The sequence below is a fragment of the Aulonocara sp. 'chitande type north' Nkhata Bay genome, linkage group LG11 (genome assembly GCF_057382095.1).
Source record: "Aulonocara sp. 'chitande type north' Nkhata Bay isolate Kocher_YH1m ecotype deep benthic linkage group LG11, A_spYH_male_GT1.1, whole genome shotgun sequence".
Lineage (NCBI taxonomy): Eukaryota > Metazoa > Chordata > Actinopteri > Cichliformes > Cichlidae > Aulonocara > Aulonocara sp. 'chitande type north' Nkhata Bay.
This window is the reverse complement of record NC_141354.1, coordinates 3,618,278-3,644,559: the sequence shown is the minus strand read 5'-3', so window position 1 is coordinate 3,644,559 and position 26,282 is coordinate 3,618,278. Positions and strand designations below refer to the sequence as shown.

Here is a 26,282-nt window from a genome sequence, read left to right as displayed (position 1 = left end):
TTAGAGAGTCTGATTGACAGCCACCTATATTATCCATGGGTGGCAGCCTGTAATTCATTGGCTTTAACTTATCCTTACAGGCCATTAGATCTTGGTGGGAGAATAATTGTGGTAAATTGCCAAACAATGTCCAGAGCCAGCGGGCTGGGTTTTCTATAGATATGTGGCCTGGACTAGTGAATCAGCTTATACTTTTAAAAAACTACTACAAATTTTACCCCAGGTCTACTTCAAGTGGTGTCAAACGTTTGTGCTGATGGAGCCGAAACCACGTTTGTGCTGCAAAAATCATCATCTGTCCCGCTATCATTTTAAAGTCATCAGAGGTCATCAGAGGTCTTAACGACAGTGGTGTCAAACATTTGTGCTGCAGTCATTTTAAAAAATATTAATAAAAGAAAATTTCTAAAGAAATTTCAAAAGGGGCCCCTTTCAATGTTCCACAACTCAGACTTAACACTTTAGTGTAGTTTCTAATATTTTATTTCAGAATAGCAACAAAAATGTAACTAATGTTTCCTCAGTGGGTAGCTTCCTGCTGCAACTCTAAAGGTGTCGTGGACAGTTTACCTGACAGCCAGTGCTGGTTTTGTCAAAGGCATTCAAGTTTAGTCTGTTAATGCAAAATCAATTTAAGAGGCAAAGGTTTGCTAGTGCTACATGTGATCAAGCAAAATTAATTATTTGTTTCACTTCCATTCATTACGTTTACCTGAACGAACACAAGCCAAGTGAAGCTGGAAAGACATTGAAATGCAGACATTTTCTCCGTGACTGAAGCGCATCGCCCTCTGCTGTGTGATGGATGCAGTGTGTCAAAGTGACCATGCTGGTGGCCACTGACAGGCAAGGTAGCAATGTTAATGAGCACACAACTGCTTATTGATATGTGACACATCTGATAAATCACTGATAGAAACAGAAACATACTGCAATGCAAAGGTTCCAGAAATATTTGGTCACAAACTGAGACAAATGTTAATGACAATCTTTCAAAAATAAATCAAAAACACAGAATGCAGCCTTTAAAAGATGGTAACCTGTAACCTATTATCCATCTCATGACACGATTCAAGATTAACAATGAAAACTTTTAGATAAAACATGGAGAAATCAGTCTGAGTGGCATTTATTCCAACAAATTAACAGCAGAATTCTGAGAAGGTTGCAACATCAGCACACTGAAGTATCACAGCTAAAGACACACAAGCTCATTATCCATTCATCTGTTTCCCAGCCTATTCCTATCACAAGGCTCACACACAAACACATGCTCTACCCAGAGCTGATCTTGTGCGTGCTGTTGTGTTTTAAGTCTAAGGAGCACCGTGGGCAGCTTGGTAATCAACCTGCCGAGAAAAATGTGAAGTTGGTCGTGTAGGTAACAAAAACAAATATAGCTGCCACAAAAGGCCCACGCTAAAACACAATTTCACTTATACAGATGTTATTGGGTGATTTGTTCCATGGTTTTGAAGCTCAGATTATACCTCGTTTTCATATGTGACAGTGGTTCAAGGGCTGGCATGGATACACACTGAGTGGGAGAGTCAGTCTTTGTTGTGTTTTAACACGGGGATTTATTTTTCATCCTACACTGTTGGAAGCCTGGAAGAACTTTTTCTGACAGTTTGTACAAATTGAAATGATAAAGGACTTTTTATTTTACGGGTGTTCTATTTAAAGCTGTTGGGGATTGTTTTTGACAGAATAAGAACCTAATGCAAACTTCACCTTAGAATGAAAATGATCAATGGAAAAACAACAGCTTCCTGAGACGCACCAGGCGATCACATGTCCTCTGGGTGGCTTTGCAGGCAGGAAATCATTTCTTGGACTGGCCTCTTCTCAAAACAAATCTGATAAACTGCTGTGAACAAAGGGAACCTGGAGAGAGGAAGGACAGAGTTAGAGCTTGACAAAGCAGAAAAGAGAAAATTCAAGTTATTAATTTCACATGTAACAAACGTATATAGACTAGATAAACAACAACAATACAGAAGTAAATAAATTCAAATTTAAAGTCAGAAAGAAAGTTCTAAACACTGATGAGCCAAAGTATGACCATCTCTACGATCTCAAAACGACCCAGTAACATATTTCAGTTTGTTTCAGCGTAGAATCCTAGTGCGGTTCATTACAGTAACTTCAATGAGTTTAGGGAGAGTTTGTTCTTTATTACCTATTTCTGCGTTTAAAAATAGTTCAAATCCTTTCGAAGTGTGTAGTTGTAGTAATAATAATAATAATAATAATAATAATAATAAGCGGCTGAGAGGTGGCTTGTGGTAGCCATCGAACCACATGGGGGAGAAATGGCGCCGTCACATTTCAAGCATCTACTCAATCCCACTGACATGACCTCCATACAGGAAGCAGATTCTGTGAGGAAAGGGATGACGCCCGTCACCGGGGGCAAGGTCACTTAGGCACTTAAACCACTCTTTGGTAAGGAGGACTTAATGCTGTGCTCCAGTTATGGAGAGAACACACTCCTCAACCTCCCCAGGAAAGTCCAGGTGAGGGCACTGGAAGCAAGAATCCATCATTAGTTGAACGTCAGATTCATTAATGTCGTTTTTGTCCTGGACAGGGGAATGCTGGACCAGCTCTTTATCAAGTCAGGGACATTCCAGTGCACGTGGGAGTTTGCCCAACCAGTCTACATGTGTTTTGTGGACTTGGAAAAGGAATTTCGACACATTCCTTAAGGGATTCAGTGGCAGGTGCTGAGGGACTATGGGGTGTCTGGTCTGTTATTACAAGTCACATGGTTCCTGTACAACCACAGCGAGAGCTTGGACTACACCGGTGGCGGTAAGTCAGGCTTCTTCCCCTGGTGTTGGACTTCGCTAGGGTTTATCTTTGTTACTGATTCTGGCAGTTATATTGGGAAGTCTGCCTGGACACGGTTCTGTTGGCTTCATTTAGTGGTGAGCTCCAGCTCACAGTGGTCTGCAGCCCACCACTCAGGAATGAAAATCAGCACCTCCAGTTCCAAGACCATGGTTGTCACCAAAGAAGGCAGACAGGCTGATGTCGTCCATGGTGGTGAAGAAAGATCTCAACATAAAAGTGAAGCTGTTGATTTACTAGTTTATTTATATCCCTGTGGTCACGAGCTCTGGTTAAGATCCATCTTAAATTCTTAATAAATCTCCAACCATATCACCTGCTATGATGCCTGACAGCAGCGTCGCTGTTGTGCTGAGGCAGGCTATTGGTTGGTAGTTGGATGGGGGCCAGTCCCTTCTGGGGGATCAGGACTCTCTGACCTTTGGTTAGCCTGGTTCTTGTGCTGCCAGGCGCTCACAGAGTACAGTAGGTGTGAATCATATCAGGGACTGATACTTACCCTATCCTGTTCAGGAAGATTGAAGTAATCTGCTTTTAGATCATGTAGACATGATCTAATCATCTAATCTGTCCTATCCTGAGCGCAGAGTCAAGGGGCCATTTACGTGAAAAGGGAAAGACCATCTCTGAATCGAGGAGGGGCCTAAGGGTCCCTCTGTCACCATTTTATGTATATGCGTATTTTTGAGGCATTTCCCCACTGCTCCCAATTATATGTAAAGATAAACTAAAATTGAAATCCCTAATTCAAGCTCTGTACTTGTTATACACTACCAGTCAAAAGTCTGGACACACCTTGTCATTTAATGGTTTTCCGTTATTTTCATGACTGTTTACACTGTAGATTCAAACCGAATGCATCAAAACTATGAATGAACACATGTGGAATTATTTAGTAAACAAAAGTGTGAAATAACATATTTATATTTGAGATTCTTCCACGTAGCCGCCCTTTGCTTTGATTGCTGCTGCACACTCTTCATTCTCTCCATGAGCTTCACGAGGTCGTCACCTGAGACAGTTTTCCAACAGTCTTGAAGGAGTTCCCAGAGAAGCCGAGCACTTGTTGGTCCTTTGCCTTCACTTTGTTCTCCATCTCATCCCAAACCGTCTCCACTGGCTTTAGGTCAGGTGACCGTGTTTCGGGTCATTGTCATATTCAAACAAAGTAAATGATGGTGCAAGTAAAAGCAAACCAGATGGGATGGCATGTGGCTGCTGTGGTAGCCATGCTGGGTTAGTGTGCCTTCAGTTTTGAATAAATCCCCAACAGTGTCACCAGCAAATCACCTCCACACCATCACACCTTCCCCTCCATGCTTCACAGTGGGAACCATGTGTAACATAGTTAAAAATGGTTCAAGTTACATCCTGCTAAATGGGACGATGGCACCACCTACTGTTGGAAATGTCACGCTGCAGTGACTATGAAGGGCAAATGATGTTGGGTAATAATTAGAGTGATGGAGGATTCCCGTAGAGATAACGAATGGGTAAATTTCACGGACAGAAATGTTACTAGTCCGTAACAGAAATAGAAGTTGACCTGGCTATTTTTGATTAAATATATTTGCTGTGGGTTCCTTCTGTCATCCTTACGTTGGGTTAGACATTCGCCTTTTCACACAAGGCTCACGCTGGTTGTCCACGAAAATGAGCCATTCTACTTTGTTGCCCTTCGTCATAAATGCGGATGCTGAGTAAAAGGGGCTAAACTGACCCGACCCCGTTTGTTCATTTAAAGAACCCGAAAAGACATAACACTGAGGTGAGATGCATGCATCCTCAGCAGTGGAGGCGACTCTTGGTCTTCCTTTCCTGGGGCGTCCTCAAGTTTTTGCAATTTTCTGGACTGAGCTTCAGTTCTTAAAGTAATGATGTCATTTCTCTTTACTTAGCTGATTGATTCTGTCAAACAGGGCTGTCAGCTGTGTACCAACCTGACTGCTGCACAACACAACTGATGGTCCCAAATTACACCAATGAACCCTGTCAGGCACACCTGTGAGGAAAACCATTTCAGGTGACTGCATCATGAAGCTCATTAAGAGAAGGATGAGGGTTTGCAGCTCTGTCAACAAAGCAAAGGGCGGCTACTTAGTAAAAATAAAGACAAACCAATAAATGTTCAAACTTTTGACAGGTAGTTTACAGTCAAAATATAGCACAGAGCTGCGTTACATGTCAAAAAAGAAAAAAATACAATAGACAGACAAAGAAACTTGATTACAGACCTATTCACCAGGCACTTCTGTTGGAGGATGCGGTAAACCTCAGCTGAGGTGGCAGGACCCTGGAGCTTCTGACCATTGAAAATCTCCTTCTCCAGCACTTCAATGCTCTATCAGCAGGTGTGACAAGAAGAAAATACAAGAAAGTGCACAATTAAAAAGCAGTTCGTCATTTCAAACCAAAAACAGTTCGAGCTAATAAAGCTTTACATAGTAATGCGTAATGAGGAAAGAGAGCAGATACACTACAACAACCAAACGTGACGGTGCACATACCTTCCCTGTTCTAACAAAGGCCTCTGCTGCTCGTCGATTGCGGCCGCCATAGCACGTAGCGATGAGGTCGGCCACACCACAGCTCTCCAGAAAGGTCGATGTGGAAACCACGCCATTCTTAGAAAAGAGTTGGGCGAAGGTTATCATCTCCATCAAGCCCAGACGGATCACAGCTGCCTTGGTGTTGTCTCCACACTGCAAGCCATCACAAAAACCTGCACTCACTGCAACGATGTTCTTCACCAGCAATGAACAAAACAAAAACACACATTTAGAAAATGATGTAAAGCTCTCAATGCAACTAACAGAAGACTGAAAATCATGTACTGATGAGTGCATCACCTCACACCTAATAAAGCTCATTATTAACACGACTGTTCAAGTGTGTTGGTGCACCCATGCTCCAATTTAAACACTACTCTTAAAAAAATATATACATATAGTATAAAATGATGAAAATCATCGACGCTGCATTCACCAAACCACAGAGCATTTGGAATATCAGTTTATTCATAGGTTCCATGCAGTCAACACCTGTGGCCAATTACATATCTGACACCCATTGAAAATATGACAAAAGAAGTCCCGGCGAAGGCGTCAAATCATATTTCAAGATGGAACGAAGGACAGTTTGGTTTCATAACCACAGACACTGGTTCTGCCTCTTTACCAGCAAAAGGTTTCACATTTCAGTGTTACACAGACATTTAGACTCCAAACATCCTTACAGTCGACAGTAACTACAGAGAGACCGTGCTGGTAGCCATGTGATTATAGAGTATTTGATTCAGTGTCATGTGTAAGTGTTTACCTTCAAAGCTCCACACAGCTCCACTGTGTCAGCATCCTCCACTACTGTGATCCTGAAGTTTGGAGTCGTCAGTAACTCTTTGAACAGTAGACCATTCTCCACATTCCTGCTGCCTAACACACACACACACACACACACACACACAAACACACGATCTGATGGTCAGAACTCGCTGAAATAAAGCATGTCAATAATCCAAAACAAACACTGGGTCACCAAACTCAGGACCATGACAGAAGGGAGCCAGTTGAGACGTTTCGGGCGTCTGGCAAGAATATGTCCCGGGTGAGGTGTTCTGAGGAGGACCCGGGGCAGACCCAGGACACTGTGCAGGAGGTGGCCGGGGAGAGGGAGGTGTGGGCTTCTCTGCTTAGGCTGCTGCCTACCGTACCTGGCCCCAGAAGATGGAGGGACGGACAAATCACAGGAGATGTGGAAATCAGTCTAATCCAAGTATAATCTTTAGGCTCAAGTATACAAATAAGCCAGATCACTAATTACTAATTTATTTGAACAGGTAAACTTGAAACTGTCTTATCGCATTACTGACCATTATGCTCATCAGTTCTCAAAATAGCCTTGAATAGATGATTAATCCCTAATTGCTAATGCATGGCTTGGCTTCCTGCTAATGAAGCACAGAGCTGTTGGAGCTATTGGTTGGCAAGGTCCTGTTCCCAATCCACCCAAGGAGGCTCCCGAGCAGTCAACAGGGAGTCTACAGACATGCTCGAACAATAAATGAGTAACTTTGGTCTTTGTGATGCTTGGCTTTACATCGTTCAGCTCTCAGGGACTTCTTTTCACCAGAACAGCACTCAGATTCTTGCTTAGACTACTTTTAGTTAGCAGCTCCATTATGAGGGATATCACAGACACTCAGACTGGTGTCTGTCTCTCAGAGACACAAAGGAGTTACACCACCAATGAGCAGATATTCTTAAAGAGCAAGTTATTTCACAAAAGAACAGGCAGTTTAAACACTGAGCGTCCAGTAATATCACTGTGCGTTTAAAGGAAGCAGGAAAAGTAGTAACAGAATAATATTTTACTATTAAAACAAGAAAAATAATGAAAAAAACCTTCACCACAATAACATATAGTTAGCAATCTGAGAAAACTGAAACTGGAATTAAATGAAATAAGTGACAAAAAGACGATTTCTGGTGCAAAGGCTGAGTTTGGAGAACTTTGAACATGGCAATAAATTAGGGCTGAACGATATATCGCATTTGCGATAATATCGCGACATGATCAAGTGCAATTTTCTAACCGCAAAGGCTGCGATTATACTCTGGACATGTCCAAATTCATGGGCTGCATCCTCCTGAGGCCGCATTTGTAGACCGATTACGTCACAGCGACGCGCCGAAGGCTGTCCAAATTACTACCATATCCCAGAATTCATAGCGCGGCCCAGCCAAACTCCAGTTTCCAGCAATGGCGGCCGCTACTAAGTTTTAAAATTACTCATACTAATCTTTCTGGGTCACAAAATAAACTTTTAACATATTTTCAGGCGAGAAAGTAGTTGTGTAAACATCAAATATCTGCTCGGTTTATCAAGATATCCCGTATTTGCAAAAGTGCTTCGACGTTTTCAGAGGCGTCTGCTACCCACCAGCTCGACAGCTAGCCGGGAGCTCGAGGGTTACTGATGCGGCCGAGAGCGGCACAACTCCCGGCACATCATTTTCAGATCACCGCGGAGTTTCGCTGCTCGGGTTAAACGTAATATATAAGTCACTTAGACAACCTAAAAATGTTATTGTTGGGCTTTTTTCAGTGTTTTGTTTGTTCGTGAGTAAATCGGTTTGGCTGAGATTAAAGTTATTAGATTAGATAAAATAAAACTTTATTAATCCCCCGGGTGGGTTCCTCCTTGGTTTTCACACAGCTGACTAAACGTCAAACAGAAAACTTATTAAACAGAAGTATGAGACAGTCGAGAATTTACACCAGTGTCTGGTTATATTTTAGATAGCAAGAAGCAGACGGCCGAGTTTATTAAACTCCACCGAGACAGCGGTGACGCTAATCAGAACTAGACCGTCCAATTTCACGCCTTTAAACTTTAAAGGCGTGTTTGTGTGTGTGTTTATACAATTGCTATTATGTTTGCACTTTATGTGTAATGTTACTGACTGCAGAGATCAGTAAGATGTGTGTATTTTTTATTTATTAGTTTTATTTATTTAATATTATTTTTTAATTGAATGACTGTCTAGTAGTTCACAGATGTTGAAAAACTGAGTGTGGTAAAGCCACTGATTTTGTTTATGTATATTTCTGCAATCTGCACATTGTACTGACTTTCATTTTAATGTTTACACCAGGGTTCCTTGTCAGCACTTTATGCTCAGATGTTTGTAAGCTAAAAATAAACTATTGTGTATGTTCAAATATACTGTTGTGATTGAAGAAGTTAAATAAAAATGTCAGTCATCAATTCATGCATCACCTCATGTCATCATAACAGAGGTCTGTCTTCCAGGAAAGAACAGTTTAAAATTAATGTAATATAGTATTGGCCATACTATATGATGTATTGCTTGTCTTTGTTTAATAATACAGAAGACAAAGACCTTAAAAAAAATAATCGCATATCGCATATCGCATCGCAATATTGGGGCAAAAAAATCGCAATTAGATTATTTTCCATAATCGTTCAGCCCTACAATAAATCCAGAAAATTCCAGGCTAACCAGTTAAAGCTAAGTTAAGAAAAAACAACTAAAGACTCGCCTGGGAACATTACTCATGATCCGCAACAAATACATCTTTTAAAAGACTTTTCTGAAGCTTTATATGTATTAATGACGAATCCATCTGATGTTGTCCTTACATTATTACACAACGTGTGAATGCCATGAAGCCCACAGCATCTCCCAGTATGAACTCTGCCAGTATGAGTCTGCTTCCTAAACCAGGCAGAGACCCTACACTCCCATCCAATCAAGCCAAGGGGACAAAAAAACAAAACATTTCTTCTCTTCCAGGTCCCGTTTGTTCTTTTTAAATCCACAACATGCCAGTTACAGCAGGCAGTAATAGAATCTACTGAATAACATTTTCCACGTGGATTCTACTCACCGATGGTGGATTCACAGAACTTCTCAGCTGCTACTTCGTTGGCGATGTTTGCTCCCATCAGGACACTGACATCAATCTCCATCTTCTCACGAATGACGTCAGAGATCAGCCTCAGGCCCTCTGGACCCTCATATATACCCTGAGACAGTAATGAGAGGGGCGGTGGTGGATGAGCGATGGCATACAGGATGAGGACACAGCTGCTTATACCCATGCTGTAGATGGATGCATGCAGAAAGTCAAGGGAGGAAACCAGCCTCCCCCTGATATGTTCCTTCTGACTGACCTCTTCACCCCAAGGCTAAGCCCTTGAAATGAAGCTAATTTCTGATGTAGCCTGATTCTTCCAGTCACTACCCACAGCTTGCAGCCAAACACATTCACCAGCACCGTCTCTACCAAAACAGAGTCCAAATAACTGCAGATGATGAACCAGTCCATCTCACACTCACCTGTTCACCCATTTGTGAACAAGAGATATTTGAGCTCTTGACTAGAGGAAGCAATTCTTCTCTAACCTGGAGTCTTTTCAGCTTCAGAGCCATGACGTGGGATTCTGAGGTACCAGTTCTGACTGATGATAGGGGGTTTGTGGAGATCAGCATTTGATGAGCCCAGTAGGACCACAGCATCCACAAAACACATAGATATGATCTACTTCCACCATGCGTTATAGTTTACACCCCTTATTGTGCCTAGAAATTTGTTAATAGACCTCAGTGTCACCAAATGAGTCACACATGTTGATGGCAAATGCAAAAAATGACACTCGTGCCAAATTTGGACAGGCTACAAACAGCCTGTAACTACAGACCGAAGACTTCGAAACAACAGTGTTACACACTCAAATTGTACTGTTTGGTTAGGGGATGGCCGAGGAATGGAGAAGTGCACTGGTACCAGTTTTTAAGAACAGAGTAATGTGCAGAGCTGTAGGGATAAAGCCTGAGACAGATACCATGGAGGTATGGGAAAGAGTGGTTAAAGGTGATGATCAGTGAAGGGGAGTGTGGCTTCATGCAGAGAAAGAGCACTACAGACGTGACGCTTGCTTTGAGTACGCTGATGGACGCCTGCGATGTGACCCTGTGGAGCTAGAGAAAGATGAGGCACCAAGAGAGGAACTGTGGGATCTTACGTGGCAGCTGAGGGTGACAGAAAAGTAGGTGAAGGTGTTGCAGGTCATGTGATGACTAGTGTATGCGAATGAAAGAGACACATGGAAAAGTGCAAAAGAGAGGTGAAGAAGAGTGCAGGCAGGGTGGAGTAGGTGGATACGTGCCAGGAGGGATGTATGACAGACAAGACAGGCAGTGAGACCTGCTGGGACGCTTGGTTTGCCCTTCTTAGCGCTGGTTCACAGAAGATCTGTAGTTTTGGTTTCCTTGTTTTTGATCTATATTATTTTGTACTTGGTATAAGCGTAACATTAAAAGACTGCTTGTGAGTTTACTTCTCATTTTCCAAGTGCTGTATTGTGGCTCTTCCTGCCTGCCACGTAGCTCCAGGGTGCAGCCAAAGCTTTGACAGCAGCACTTACAGGCTGCCCTGCAAAATATGTGCTCAAAATATGTACTAATGCAATACACAGCCATGAATGCGTCATGAGTACTGAAACAGACAAACACTGGACTCTGAGTTTAGTGTGTTTTTGTTTACAGTGCTTGGATCAGAATGTTGGGGGGTCCCTGTGGAAGAGAGGCATCCAAACATCAAACTCACTCTTCAGCGCACACGCTCACTTTGTCGACATATTTGATCACAAAATGAATACTGCACATCACCGGATCCCTGGCTACTGCAGTCTGTGTGCCAAATGTCCTTACACCTTTACTACCCCAAAGACCTTCGCTGTGTTTTATGGATGGCTGGAGACACTTACTGGCAATATGAACCAAAAAACAGCTTTATGTGACCGCTTATCCTGATCATTAGGGATCCTGTTAGAAGCAAATCCACATAACAAAGATACTCCGGGCATGTTCAGCTGAGTTTGTATGCACGGCTCAGATCCTGTGTCAGGTCTTTGCTCTGCAGAATTTGGAAAGTTAAAAGCAGCAGTGGAGTGTGAGATAGCGAGACGGTGAAATGGGCATCATTACCTTTATGAGCGTGATTCCTCGAGCTCTGGCAGAGACACAGCCCACCATTTCATCACAGAGTTTCCTAATGAACTGATGAGGGACGACAAACACCAGCAGGTCAGCTCCCATAGCAGCATCAGAGAGCTTTGGTACAGCCACCTATGGAGACGACAGAAGCGCCATTCAATTCAAAGCTGAGTAGGCTTTGAATAATCCTGTGAGTCTGGGTGATTTCCCCACCGTACTGTGTTACACACTTCCACCATATTGCCAAAAATATTCACTCGTCTGTCTTCAGCCATACATGAACTGGGGTGACACCCCAGTCTTAATCTAAGGGTTTAATAGAAAGTCATCCAACCCTTTGCAACGATAACAGCTTCAGCTTTAACGAGAAGGATCTCCACATTTCGTAGTGTGCTTATTTTCTCCAAATCTCGAGTCAACTCTACCAATCAGTAAGCTACGTGAATGCCGTCTTTTCCTTGTTACCCTCAGCTACAAATGCTATGCTAAGCTACCAGTACTACAGCCAGTCATGAATGCACAAACTGCTGACTATTTTCAGCCTGGCTTCACACATGATGAAAGCCTTGTGTTATTAGCTGAATCACGTGGCGTCACTATCAGCGAACGAACTCTCGCAGGCGCCAATTTGTTGCGCTCCGGTTTTGAGCGCGCCATATCCTTCCAAGTAACAAGAAAATGACATTCATGTAGATTACTGACTGGCAGAGGTAACTCAAAATTTCGAGTTATGGATACATTTTTCTTTTTTACTGGCAGAAACAAGCTTCCGTAAATTCTTGACCTCCTTCCTGAAGCGCGTTTGTGAAGTCAGACACTGATGTAAGGCCTGGCTCGCAGTCTCCACTCTAATTTATCCCAGCGGTGTTCTGTCCGATTGAGGTGAGGACTCTAGTCGAGTTCTTCCACACCAAAGTCTCTCAACCATGTCGATATGGACACTGCAGTCATTGCGGTCAGACACGTATCGCTCTCCTGGCAGCCACCAAACGCCAGCTTGTCCATCATTGCACGATTTGTGACTCCAGTGAACTGCTCTAGAGTTCAGGTCAGCGTGCTTTACACAACTGCACCGGATGCTTTGCATTGTGCTTGGTGATGGATACAGCATCCATGGTGACCCATTCCATGAAGAACTCTATGCACTGTTCTTCAGCTAATCTGAAGGCAACATAAAGTTTGGAGGCCTGTAGCAGAAAGCCGGTGACCTCGGTGCACTGTGCGCTGACCCTGCTCTGTGGCTGAGTGGTAGGCTTCGACTTTGTTAAAATACCACTAGAAGCTGACTGTGGAATATTTGATAAAGAGGATATTTATGACCGGCCTTGTTGCATCCCATCATCACACTGATCTATGATGTTTGCAGAAGCAGTCTACATGCCTGGGTTCTTGATGGAAGTGACTGGAACACCTGAATTCGATGACTTGGGTGAGTGAATACTTTTGGCAGTATAGTGCAGCTTTAGTGCTCTGCAGAGTTTAATGAGCTCAGCAAAAGAATGACATCATACTACTTCTCACCACATTCTCTGGTAGTTTGTATCCAGGAAGGTACTTAACGTTTTCATGCTCAGTGTTGATGATGTCGCTAAGCTTCCTGCCATTAATATTTTCTTCAAACACCCACATCTTCACAGTGGTAGCAATATGCTGCAATGTCCTGGCATTATCTCCGATAATCCTGGCAATAGCAGAGCCCCTGCAACAAAGACACAGAGATCAGCAAATATTTCTAGATGTTTCAAGGCATTGATCAATTAATCATTCAGTCAGCTAATCAATTGGACCATCCTAAACTACTTCGTTAGCTTCATTCTTGTGAATTTTTCGAGTGGAAGAGAGTTGGTGTGAGAGGTGATTAAGCATATGAAGGATTAAGGAGGTGTGCTAGTGTTCTTGTCCGGGAACACGATCCTACTGTTGCTTCATGTAAACAAAACAGATTCTGATCGAGGTGTTACACAGGTGAAAACATGCACTAAGAGTCCAGAGATGACAAAGGGAAGGTTATTGTTCACTAAACACCACACTGATGGGCTGTAACACGCTCACTGATTTTATAGCAGAGTCTGCCACTGATGCCTTTTAAGGTTTATGGGGAAAATAAAATAACAAAACTCTGCTTTTGTTTCCCAGTGTAAGCACAATCTGACCCGACATCAGTCTACTCTGACAGCCATAGCTGAGTTACTAAGCCCACTGTTACTGTTTTTACCATCTTACATTTCAATTAAAAACAAACAAACAAACAAACATTTGACATTTTTATCCTCAAGTCAAATGAGAAACTCTGGTCATGCGTGGTGAGTGTATGCTGTCAGTGGCGTCATAATCAATCTGGGAACTATAATACTCTGTACAAGTCCAATCAGCAGGCTTCATTAAACATATTTATTTTTGAAGAAAACACTGTTTTGTAATGTTACCTGTAGTCATGTTGACATGGACATGCACTCAGGCTTGTATGAACTGGTGACGGTGACATTTTCAGTCTTTAGTCACATCAAACTTTGAGACACTTGTAGGCACTGAAGCTCGAGTTACCACACGGATCAGTCCCTGAACTTACTACGGCGCGTGTTTCATGCTGAAATAAACAACACTTACTTACAGCCTACAGGAAACAAATCAAACAAACCCGGTTCTTAAAGTTTTGGTCTGTTTCTATGCTGACTGATGTCCAGCACGCCCTCCCTCTGTGCTCATGAAGCATATGGCACATTTCTTTATTTGTTTGTGAGGGGCTCACAACATAACGCCATAGTTTCATGTTTATGGAGCAGGCTGCTGACCATCACCAGTGAACTTGTGCGCATATTTTAAATGAACAGCTGAAAGAGTGACCCGGATGCAGGTAAGCTCGAGGTCCCTTCACTCAGCTGGTGTCAGGGGTAAATGCTGGCTTCAGATTTATCTCACCGAACCACATTATTATGGTTTAGCGGAATAAAACATCGAATTAACTTTTTTTTTTGCTGAGAATAATTTGTGTTTCTGTCAGAACAGAATGGAAATTCATATACGTGTCAATATTAACTACAGACTAGCTGTTGTTTTCAGCGAGCCCTGTATCATATGTCAAACCGCAGGATGCCGGTGTTCCAGATCAACTGGCGTTTAGATCAACTGGCGTTGGTCGAACAGATGTGTGGCAGTCTTGCGTTTCAGTAGCTCCTACCGACAAACCAGCAAAAAAAACGCCAAATGTGTCATCTGTGACACTTGTGAGGTTGTCTCAAACACACTCCGTCAGTCTTGATGCTGTTGAACAACAAAATGTTTAAAAATGTGGCGAGTTTACCTGGTGATATCCTCATGCGCGACGCGATCGCGAAAACAGCAAACAAGTAACACCACGCCGATGTTGTTCACAGGACAGCAAGAGTCAACGATCGGGAGACTCTTGTCGTCGTTATCGTTCCACTCGCACGGTTTATTTAACCGAATTCAGCGTTTTTGCTCCACAACTAAAGCGAGCAGTTTGCTCTGTGCACCAACATGGAGTCGAGTCAACCAGCGCCACCTCTGGCCAAGTGCCACAGCCTACAGCCAGATCAACTGGTGACACACATCTGCAGCACGTTTGAATTCGTGTCATGCACATTTGTACCTTTCAATTGTGTGTTTGTGCGTCATGCAAATAAACCTTTGAAATGAATGAAATGATATCATGTATTTATTATCAGCCTACATTTGTACAAAATGCCAAATGACATACACATAAGAATCACCATCCTGATATCAATACTTTTGCCCATACGAAAAATGTCGTGAACACACTAATATTTCACCAGTGTTGTAACATCACATGTCGTTAGCATAGTCTGCCTGTGTCTGCCCTCTGCAAACAAACATGTTAGAGTTGGTTGTGATATACAGTCTGCATAAGTGTGGTCAATCTAATAAACATTTATAAGGAGATGGCAGTTACTGTGAATGTACAGCAGTTACACAGTGATTAGTAATAAACAGTCAGACAATGACCCTGACAATCTCATTCAATCTTGCAGACTGAATGCACCTTCTGTGGAAAGTGGTACCACACGGTGTGTGTGGACTTCCCCTGTGCAGAAGGCGACTACAAATGTTGTGGGTGCTAAATAAACAGAAAAAATTGATCCCTGTTGTCTTTGCTTACTGATTGTTTTCAGTGTTGACAATCCACATTGCTGCCATTGCATCTTTCAACATGTTTGTGGGTAGATTTGGATGTACCAGGGGTAAGTGCAGCCACTCAGCCTCTACTCATTGTGATCATAGCAGCAGGTGCAGATGTGTCACAAGTTAATCTAGTAGTGGCCTATGGTCATGTGTTAGTGGTGGGAACAGTCATATCCACTCACTCTCACTGGCTGTTTATTACTAATCACTGTGTAACTGCTGTGAATTCACAGTAACTGCCATCTCCTTACAAATCTTCATTAGATTAACCACACTTATACAGACTGTATATAACTCCAGCCATGTTGATGAATTGCCTATATTGGCTGGAAATATTCATTTTCAGGGAAAAGACACAGACAGACTATGCTTACAGGATGTGATGTGACAACACTAATGAAATATTGATGTGTCATATTTGTCCAAGGCGTATTTCATTGTTATGGAAAAAGAGAATATTAAAATCATGATGACCAATTGGAGTGGTGATTTCTATGACTTTGTGTATGTCATTTGGCATTTTGTACAAATGTAGGCTGATAATAAATACATGATATCATTTCATTCTTTCCAAAGGTTTATTTGCATGACGCACAAACAGACACAATTGAAAGGTACAAATGTGCATGACACGAATTCAAACGTGGTGCAGATGTGTGTCACAGGTTGATCTGGCTGTAGGCTGTGGCACTTGGCCAGAGGTGGCGCTGGTTGACTCGAGTCCATGTTAGTGCACAAAGTAAACTGCACGCTGTAGTTGTGGAGCAAAAACGCTGAATTCGGTGAAATAAACCGTGCGAGTGGAACGATAACGACGACAAGAGTCTCCCGATCGTTTACTCTTGCTGTCCTGTGAACAACAACGGCGTGGTGTTACTTGTTTGCTGTTTTCGCGATCGCGTCGCGCATGATGATATCACCAGGTAAACTCGCCACATTTTTAAACATTTTGTTGTTCAACAGCATCAAGACTGACGGAGTGTGTTTGAGACAACCTCACAAGTGTCACAGATGACACATTTGGCGTTTTTTTTGCTGGTTTGTCGGTAGGAGCTACTGAAACGCAAGACTGCCACACATCTGTTCGACCAACGCCAGTTGATCTAAACGCCAGTTGATCTGGAACACCGGCAGACAGAGGGGACAGCTGTTGGAAAAAGGCAAACTTCCGGATGTGTCACCTGAAACATGCAACACTTAAACTAACATCACCAGTTAATATGAAATTAAAAAGGAACACGACCAGGAAAGCACTGTGCTTATGCTGAAGAAGCTCTGTTCCAGCTCCTCGTAGCTGACTCCAGGAGGACGCTTACAAACCAGGTAGGCACTAACGACACTCCGCACACCGACAGATGCAACAACCTGTTTGCAGCACCGCGTCCGGCAACAACGTCAGCATCATAAGAGCTTACCAGTTTCCAGACCCGACTATGCACACTTTCAGTGGAGAGGCCATGGGAGCCGCTTCCTGCTCGTGATGGTCCGTTTGAAGCTGAAGCTCCGGCGCACGTGCCCCTTCAATGAAAAGTCACGTGACTCCAGGCAGAAGTCCAGGCCGCTAATGCGCAAAATACACATGCTCATGTAATAGAGTTTAGGGTTACATCCTGGCACAATAGCGCCACCCAGTGTCAAATGTCGCCCTGCACCCACTAGGATTAGCAAGGGATTCTGGGTAATCCTCAGGAGGGCTGTGTCCCTGCGTCCTTCGGAGGCCGCATGTGAAGGTCGATTACGTCACAGCGAGGCTCCTTTAAGTGAATAGAATAGAATAGAATAGAATTCAACTTTATTGTCATTGCACATGCACAGGTACAGGGCAACGAAATGCAGTTTGCATCCATCCAGAAGTGCTTTAGTGATATAGATATATTACAATATATATTAGCAATAATATAGATATGTGAGTATATTACAGAAATGGGTCTATTATGGTATGTTATAATGTACACGGTATGAAGTATGTTGTGAATATTCTATAACTATAAGTATGTACAGGCTATGAACAGGATATAAATATGAAAAACTATACAGAATATGAAATAAATAACTTTACAGAATCTGGGATATACAGCTATACAGAAATGGGAACTATGCAAGTTGTAAACAGTTGTAGGATTAAAGATTATCGAATGTACAGAATGATTATTTACACAGAGCTATACAGTAGTGCAGTTAAGATAAGTGAGGGTGTAGATAGTTTCTACAGAGGCTATATAAAGTGCTAGTGGTTGTGAGTGGTGGTTCAGTCCATGTTATTATTGTGTGTTTGAGGGTACAGTTGTCCATTGTGGGTGTGTGTATGTTCAGTCCATGAGTTTAACGTGGGTCAGATGTCAGGAGGCAGAGTTCAGGAGTCTGACAGCTGTGGGGAAGAAGCTGTTCCGGTACCTGGTGGTCTTAGTCCGGAGGCTCCTGTGGCGCCTCCCAGAGGGCAGGAGGGTGAAGAGTCCATGTGATGGGTGACTGGGGTCTTTGATGATTTTCCCAGCCCTTTTCAGACACCGCTTCCTGTAGATGTCTTTTATGGCAGGAAGTGGTGCTCCGGCGATGCGCTGGGCAGTTTTCACGACCCTCTGCAACGCCTTCCGGTCCGAGGCAGAGCAGTTCCCGTACCAGACTGTTATACAGTTGGTCAGGATGCTCTCGATGGTGCAGCGATAGAAGTTCACCAGGATGTCTGAGGACAGGTGGTTCTTCCTCAGAGTCCTCAAGAAGAAGAGGCGCTGGTGAGCCTTCTTGACCAGCTTGGAGCAGTTGGTCGTCCAGGTGAGATCCTCGGAGATGTGGACTCCCAGGAACTTGAAGCTGCTCACACGCTCCACAGCCGTCCCCTTAATGTGGATGGGTGGATGTGGGTCAGCATTCCTCCTGTAGTCCACGATGAGCTCCTTGGTCTTCTCGGTGTTAAGCAGCAGGTTGTTTCTGTCGCACCACTCAGCCAGACGATCCACCTCCTCCCTGTAGGCGGCCTCATCGTTGTCACTGATGAGGCCAATCACCGTGGTGTCATCTGCAAACTTAATGATGGTGTTGGAACCATCAGCAGGTCTGCAGTCGTGGGTGAAGAGGGAGTAGAGGAAAGGGCTCATCACACAGCCTTGTGCTACACCGGTGTTCATCGTGATGGTAGATGAGCAGCGGTTATCCAGCCGGACATGTTGGGGGCGGTTGGTCAGGAAGTCCAGTAACCATTTGCAGATGAGGGAACTGATGCCCAGGTCTGTCAGTTTCCTGATGAGTTGTGAGGGGTGGATTGTATTGAATGCTGAACTGAAGTCTATAAACAGCATTCTGGCGTAGGTGTTGTTGTTGTCCAGGTGTGAGAGGACAGAGTGCATTGCGATGGAGACTGCATCCTCTGTGCTCCTGTTCCGGCGGTATGCGAATTGGTGGGGGTCCAGGGTGGGGGGGAGACAGGATTTGAAGTGTGCTAGGACCAGCTGCTCTAAGCACTTAGTGATGATGGGGGTGAGTGCTACTGGGCGGTAGTCATTGAGGCAAGATGGGTTGGAGTTTTTGGGTATCGGGACGATGGAGGTGGATTTGAAGCAGGCCGGTACCACAGCGTGGGCCAAGGACAGATTGAATATGTCTGTGAGCACTCCTGCAAGCTCCCCAGAACACGCTCTGAGAACACGCCCGGGGATGCCATCAGGGCCTGCAGCCTTGTGGACATTGATCCTGCTCAGCACCGCTCCTACATCGGTGGGGGAGAGAGTCAGAGGTTGGTGGTCTGGCGTCACGTCTGCTTTGGTTGTGGTTGTGGGGTTCCCTCGCTCAAAACGAGCATAAAAGTTGTTGAGCTCGTTGAGGAAGGAGACATCAGAGGATGCGGGGGAGGGTTTGGTGGTCCTGTAGTCTGTGATGGTCTGGAGTCCTTGCCACATGCGTCGGGGGTTGGAGTTGGAGAAGTGTTCTTCTACCTTCTTTTTGTAATGGCGTTTGGCTTTTTTGATGCCCTTCTTTAGATTAGCCCTGGCTGTACTGTAGGCGTGTGCATCTCCTGACCTAAAGGCGGTGTTGCGGGCCTTCAGGAGGAGACGAACATCCCGGGTCATCCAAGGCTTCTGGTTGGGGTACATGGTGATCCGTTTCTGGGTGGTGACACTGTCTGTGGTTTTGGAGATGTAATCCAGTACAGATGAGGCGTACTGGTCCAGGTCTGTGTGGGTGAACATATTCCAGTCTGTGTTTTTAAATCTGTCCTGGAGCACTGCGTCTGTCCCCTCTGGCCACACTTTAATTGTCCTCACAGCAGGTTTCACACGTTGGATGAGTGGTGAATACCGTGGTGTGCTTCCTCCTTTTCCCGAATTTAAAGAACTGGTCGCGCTTCGTGACTATCAAAATTTTAAATGAATGTCTTCAAATGTGGATCTCATGTTTCTCAGTGTTAGGTATTTTAGTACCATGGTAGCATTTACTGGATATTGTTTTATAGTGACATTATACAGGAAAACTCTGTCATTCAATAAGGCCCCTTTGTTTTAGTTATTTTTCTCTTTGACCCAAGAATTGATGTGTGAGAATCACAGGCTGGTACAAGGTTGAAATACCACAGAGATCACTCCCTCAGCTACATTAGTTTCTTAATCTTTTAGACGCCTGTTGAAGGCCAAATGGTTTGTTTCAGATTTCACTAATGTAAGAACTCTTTGTTTTGTGCCTTGAAAATATGTCGCTGAGATAATCACAATTGTAGCTGAACTGATAAACTACACAAAGGATGCTTCTTCACCCAAGGGCAGGAAGACGCTGCCTTATCTTGGTCTGTACTGGTTTAAACTGATAATCTGCTGTCTCATGAATTTTACCCTCTATATAAACTGTTATACTTGTGAATAAAGTTGAGTCAATTTGGGAAGACAACTTGAAGCAGTCTCTGTTTTCTTGTTCTCCCAAGCTGCTCCCGAGCTCGTACTAACACGCTGAATGGCATGCTTGAATATTACTTGAGAATATATTTGGCTGTGTTACAGACTAAGGTACATTCTCTGCTGATAGACGTCCACGCCTCGAAGGAAGTCGATCCACGGATTAGGCCTTGGAAACCGTTTCCTTCACTCAGAAACAAAAATTAGATAAAAATAAAAAATAAAAAAATCTGGTAATTCTTTGTTTTCAAATTCATCAGGTCCCAATCAACCCAAATAGCAAAGAAAAATAAAAAATACATGCCATGAAGGAGTTCGGGTCTTATTGGGTAATGTTAAAATACTTTTATCATTCAAGTGTTTTCAGTGTGGGGGAAAGTACTCGTGTACTTCCAGTAAAAAGTATGAAAGACAGTAAAAAGTTCTGTATACAGAAACTTGATGTTTGTATCCAGAGTGTACCTTAAAATGAAAGTCAGTGTGTTTTCTTCAGTTATATGAAACATGGAGTATTTTGGATTGATAGTATCGCTGTGTTGTTGCATAATATTGCTGTAGATGTGTATATGCTTTACATATTTTGAAGTAAGTTGATCTATATTGTTAACATCCTTATAAAATACGATGTGCTGTCTGCCCAGTTTGACCCATTTAGCAGAAGTCAGTCTGTTCATAGCTCATTTTTCATCTATTCTATTTGACTTAAAGCAGTTATGATATGGCATAATGTTCTCACCCAATAAACGAATATTAAAGATATCGGTCTACTCTTTATTCTATCAAAAACGAAGAGCCAATCACAGCTCGTAACAATATTTGTCTCTTTTATATACAATACGTCTGAAAGATACTTGTCTTTGAGATGAAGAGTAAGTGACAGGAAATATAAATAAATGCAACTTGAATCTTTACTGAAGCTAATTATTTGAAACAGAGTTCAAGTTCACAACTGCAAATTTGTAATAAAATACATTTCATTTATTAATCAAATGGTAAATGGCCTGTATTTATATAGCGCTTTACTAGTCCCTAAGGACCCCAAAGCGCTTTGCATATCCATTCACACACACAAACACTGGTGATGGCAGCTACAGTGTAGCCACAGCCACCCTGGGGCGCACTGACAGAGGCTGCCGGACACTGGCGCCACCGGGCCCTCTGACCACCACCAGTAGGCAACGGGTGAAGTGTCTTGCCCAAGGACACAACGACCGAGACTGTCCAAGCCGGGGCTCGAACCGGCAACCTTCCGATTACAAGGCGAACTCCCAACTCTTGAGCCACGATCGCCCTATCAACAATCAACAATAATCATTAATAATAAATACGTTATTTACCAGTTAATCTTAAAATTACTGTTACTGGATACAGAAATGTAGCCCAACAATCATGTTTTCAGTCTCTCAGCCTCAGATACTCAACAAACTAAAAAACATTTAAGTAAAACACAAACAAAAAACAACAAATTTTCACTTCCATTCCTGTCAAACAATGCCGTATAAAACGTGTCTAGTGGCTAGTATCGTGGCTGCTAGGCAACCTGAGCAGTGGATGAAGATAAGACTGTCCCTTCCAGCCTTCGAAGGACCCGGCCTACATAGACCATGAATTGAGACACACCTTGTTTGACAGCAACAGTTAATCATTCCACTTTGTTAACCTTTGTCATAAATGTAGATGCTGAAAAAAGGAGCTGTTATTGCAAAACTGACCTGTTCCAATTCCATTTAAACAGCCCGAGAAGACATTACACATCAGTCACACTCAGCTGCTACTAAATGATAATGCACTGATTCTTCTAAAGCACTTTCATACACGCCTGAAACACTCAAAGTGCTTTATACAACATGCAGCATTTGCCCATTGACACAAGCACTCTCTTCTATGCTTTAAGTCAGCGGTCCCCAACCCCCGGGCCTCGGACCGGTACCGGTCCGTGAGTCGTTTGGTACCGGGCCACGAGAGTTGAGGCTCAGGTGTGAAATGTCTGGTTTTCAGGGTTTTTATTGGTTTTCAGCGTTATTTTGTTATCGTTTTTATCGTTAACTCGGTTTTCCTGGGTCTTTTCACGTGTGTTATGAATAAATCATTTTTTCTGTACCGGTACTGGTTTTATTTTGTTGTATTTATCCGCGACACCTTAAAGGCCGGTACGTGAAAATATTGTCAGGCATAAACTGGTCCGCAGCGCAAAAAAGGTTGGAGACCGCTGCTTTAAGTGCTTTCTCTCTATGGACGGCCAGGAATGACAAAACTAATTAATTATTGACACATTTAATTAATTAATTAATTAATTAATTCGGGCCCTGTGGCTGTGTTCATGAGTTTATTTTATCTGTCATCCTCACGCATCAAAGTCAGGGGGCGGGGTTAACGCTGATGGAGTCAAAGCCATTGCTTTGCCCTGGTGGCCATTCTTTTAGTGGGTGTTTCTCAGTGCCAACAACGGACATGTAGAAACTAACTGAACTGTACTTTGAAATACCCTGTTTGTGTGTCACCAAAAACGCTTTGAATATTCTTTTAGCTGAGAATGTAGTGGTTTATCTTCAGATTTCTGGTGGGTTTGTCAAGATAGAGCCTGTTTGCAAAAGTGCTTCGATGATTTCAGAGATGTCTGCCCAGCCCAGTCTCACTGTGAAGTGTGTGATAGACCCGCTTGAGCTGTTATATCACCGACAAAGCGCAGGTCCCGGTACACAGCTGCCATAACCCCTGTTGAGCAATGGGTGTGTCCGAATTCAGGGGAAGGATGCTCCAAAGGACGCATTTTGAGGCAATGATGTCCCAGCGACGCGACGAAGGCTGTCCGAATTCAAAGAGTGCTCAAAATGTGGCGACAAATGCGTCCTACTTTTCCCCAAATTTTAAGGATGGGTCCGATGTATCCTCCGTGTCTTACCATATCCCAGGATTCATTGCGGGCCACACAGGAGATTGTTTTCTGAAAACGATGGTGGTGAACCGGGAAAACACTTTCAAATGTAAGTATATGAAAATCTGGTCGTACAAAAGTTAAATTGTCATAGCGCTTGTGTTGTTAAGCTTTGGGCAGCTGCATAGACATTTTTGTTTTTAATTCAAATAACCCTAAATTAGCTTGCAGCGTCCAGACGGTGTTCCTCTGGTGTTCTTTTGGATTTAGGGATTAACATAGTTGCCATGGTTTCCTTTCTTCTCTTATTCGTTGTGTGTGATCAGGACAATTCTGGAGAAGATGGGCCTGCAGGGGAAGTCACCCCCTTGCAGTCCAGAAGACGTGGGATAACTTTTAAAAATACAAAGTACGTATGTGTGTTATCAAGAAGCTGATTCTTAAGAACACAAGTTAATAAATGTGCAATTACTGAGAGTTGTTGTGGTGTTTTTATTTGCCTGCTGTCATTTTTTATTTCCTCTGCCTTTAGGATTGCAAGTATCCAGGCTCAGGAGAGGGGGTCAGTGGGAAGCCCACTGCTGCTACTTGGCCCTGGTTTGCCCACATGGATGAGGTGATAGGACAGAGACCTTCCATTAAGCCTCCTGTCCTAATGTCCTCTCTCCCGGAGGGCACCCCAGGGCCAAGCGCAGCAGTGGGTGACCAAAACGACAGCGACGACGAAGAGGATCAGCCACCTACGACAGGGAGGAAGAGGAAAAGAGATGATGAGCTGCTAGACCTCATCAGAGAGGACATGAGGCAGCAAAGAGAGGCTGAGGAGAGGAGAGCAGGGAGAGGATGAACAGACTGTTTTCACTTCTAGAAAGATCAGTTCCCAAATGAGTTATGCATTGAAAAATGTATTTGTTTGAATATATTTGTAACATTGTTATGTGTTGCATTTAATTTAATTTAGAGGATCATCATTTAGCCTGGAGAAATAGTTTGCTGCTTTATAAGAAAGCCCTCCGCAAAGCCAGAACATCTTACTATTCATCACTGATTGAAGAAAATAAGAACAACCCCAGGTTTCTCTTCAGCTCTGTAGCCAGGCTGACAAACAGTCAGAGCTCTGTTGAGCCAACCATCCCTTTAACGTTAACTAGTAATGACTTCATGAACTTCTTCACAAATAAAGTTTTTATCATTAGAGAAAAAATGACCAGTAATCATCCCACAGATGTAATATTATCTACAGCTACTCTTAGTACCATTGATGTTAAGTTAGACTCTTTTTCTCCAATTGATCTTTCTGAGTTAACTTCAATAACTTCACCAGTGTGTGAATGTGAGAGTGAATGAATAGTGGCATTGTAAAGCGCTTTGGGTGCCTTGAAAAGCGCTATATAAATCCAATCCATTATTATTATTATAATAATTACTTCCTCCAAACCATCAACGTGTCTTTTAGACCCCATTCCTACAAAACTGCTCAAAGAAGTCCTGCCATTAATTAATTCTTCGATCTTAAATATGATCAACCTATCTCTAATAATCGGCTATGTACCACAGGCCTTCAAGCTGGCTGTAGTTAAACCTTTACTCAAAAAGCATCTCTAGACCCAGCAGTCTTAGCTAATTATAGGCCAATCTCCAACCTTCCTTTATATCAAACATCCTTGAAAGATAAATGAGGGAGGATTCAAGCGCAGGCAGTCGTGAGGGTGTGAAGGTGTTTTATTGAGCACGAAATAAATATGGACAAACAGCAAACGGAGCACGAACTAAACTAGACTGGAAAACAACTAAACTACAAAGCACAAACCTGAATGAGAACGAGCAGAGGAGAATGACGATGGACAGCAGGGAGAACACACGGGTGAGACATGGTAGATACACAGACGGACCAGCAGCTACAATGACGGAGGACACGACTTAAATACACACAGAGAAACACGGGAATTACACACAGGTGGTGGACACAGCTGGGAATAATCAACAAGACGAGACAGAGGTAAAACTGAACACACTCACATGAGACGCAGACCTTCACAATAAAACATCACACTAAGACGCCGGCTCGACATAAAGAGACAGAAAATGACACATGAAACTAAACCCACATCTTAAACCCAAATAAACAGAAACATGGAACTCCAATAATAAACATCATCATTAACACAACAAGAGAACAAGAAAACAATCCCTGATGCAAACTTAAATCAAAACATAATAAACTCAAAATACTGGGTCCAACGGACCCAGAACCGTGACAAGTAGTTGTCAAACAGCTAACAGATCATCTGCAGAGGTTTATTTGAAGAGTTTCAGTCAGGTTTCAGAGCTCATCACAGCACAGAAACAGCTTTAGTGAAGGTTACAAATGATCTTCTTATGGCCTCTGACAGTGGACTCATCTCTGTGCTTGTCCTGCTAGACCTCAGTGCAGCGTTCCATACTGTCGACCATAATATCCTATTAGAGCGATTAGAACATGCTGTAGGTATTACAGGTACTGTGCTGCAGTGGTTTGTATCATATCTATCTAATAGACTCCAGTTTGTTCATGTAAATGGAGAGTCCTCTTCACACACTGAGGTTAATTATGGAGTTCCACAGGGTTCAGTGCTAGGACCAATTCTGTTTACATTATACATGCTTCCCTTAGGCAGCATCATTAGAAGACATAGCATACATTTTCACTGCTATGCAGATGACACCCAGCTCTATCTGTCCATGAAGCCAGACAACACACACCAATGAGTTAAACTGCAGGAATGTCTTAAAGACATAAAGACCTGGATGGCCGCTAACTTTCTGCTTCTTAATTCAGATCAAACTGAGGTTATTGTACTCGGCCCTGAAAAGCTTAGAAATATGGTATCTAAGCAGATTCTTACTCTGGATGGCATTACCTTGGCCTCCAGTAACGCTGTGAGGAACCTTGGAGTCATTTTTGACCAGGACATGTCCTTCAATGCACATATTAAACAAATATGTAAG

General features: G+C 43.1%; 1 protein-coding gene and 1 long non-coding RNA gene across 6 annotated transcripts; one reads left to right on the top strand and one right to left on the bottom strand.

Annotated features, from left to right (window-relative positions):
* Nucleotides 1-473: 473 nt before the first annotated feature.
* Nucleotides 474-17,170, bottom strand: LOC147318340 (glycerol-3-phosphate dehydrogenase 1-like protein). Of its 5 annotated transcripts, XR_015131442.1 has the most exons (10): nucleotides 16,955-17,170; nucleotides 12,900-13,077; nucleotides 11,370-11,510; nucleotides 9,268-9,406; nucleotides 6,403-6,565; nucleotides 6,175-6,283; nucleotides 5,364-5,600; nucleotides 5,091-5,197; nucleotides 4,797-4,927; nucleotides 474-1,887 (listed from the first exon to the last, which is right to left on the bottom strand). XR_015131442.1 is itself a non-coding variant. In XM_086310238.1 (9 exons), exons 1-9 carry the CDS (start codon nucleotides 16,996-16,998, stop codon nucleotides 1,791-1,793), a joined length of 1,176 nt encoding a protein of 391 aa, XP_086166364.1. In that variant the 5' UTR covers nucleotides 16,999-17,168; the 3' UTR covers nucleotides 474-1,790. The 5 variants fall into 5 exon arrangements, 4 of the variants coding, with proteins under 4 accessions (XP_086166364.1, XP_086166363.1, XP_086166365.1 ...); XM_086310238.1 differs by lacking the exon at nucleotides 4,797-4,927 and having other exon boundaries at nucleotides 12,939-13,077; nucleotides 16,955-17,168; XM_086310237.1 differs by lacking the exon at nucleotides 4,797-4,927 and having other exon boundaries at nucleotides 16,955-17,166.
* Nucleotides 16,261-26,180, top strand: LOC147318339 (uncharacterized). Its single transcript, XR_015131443.1, has 4 exons — nucleotides 16,261-16,462; nucleotides 16,590-16,862; nucleotides 23,621-23,703; nucleotides 23,827-26,180. It is a non-coding gene; the product is annotated as an uncharacterized LOC147318339 (long non-coding RNA).
* Nucleotides 26,181-26,282: the final 102 nt, after the last annotated feature.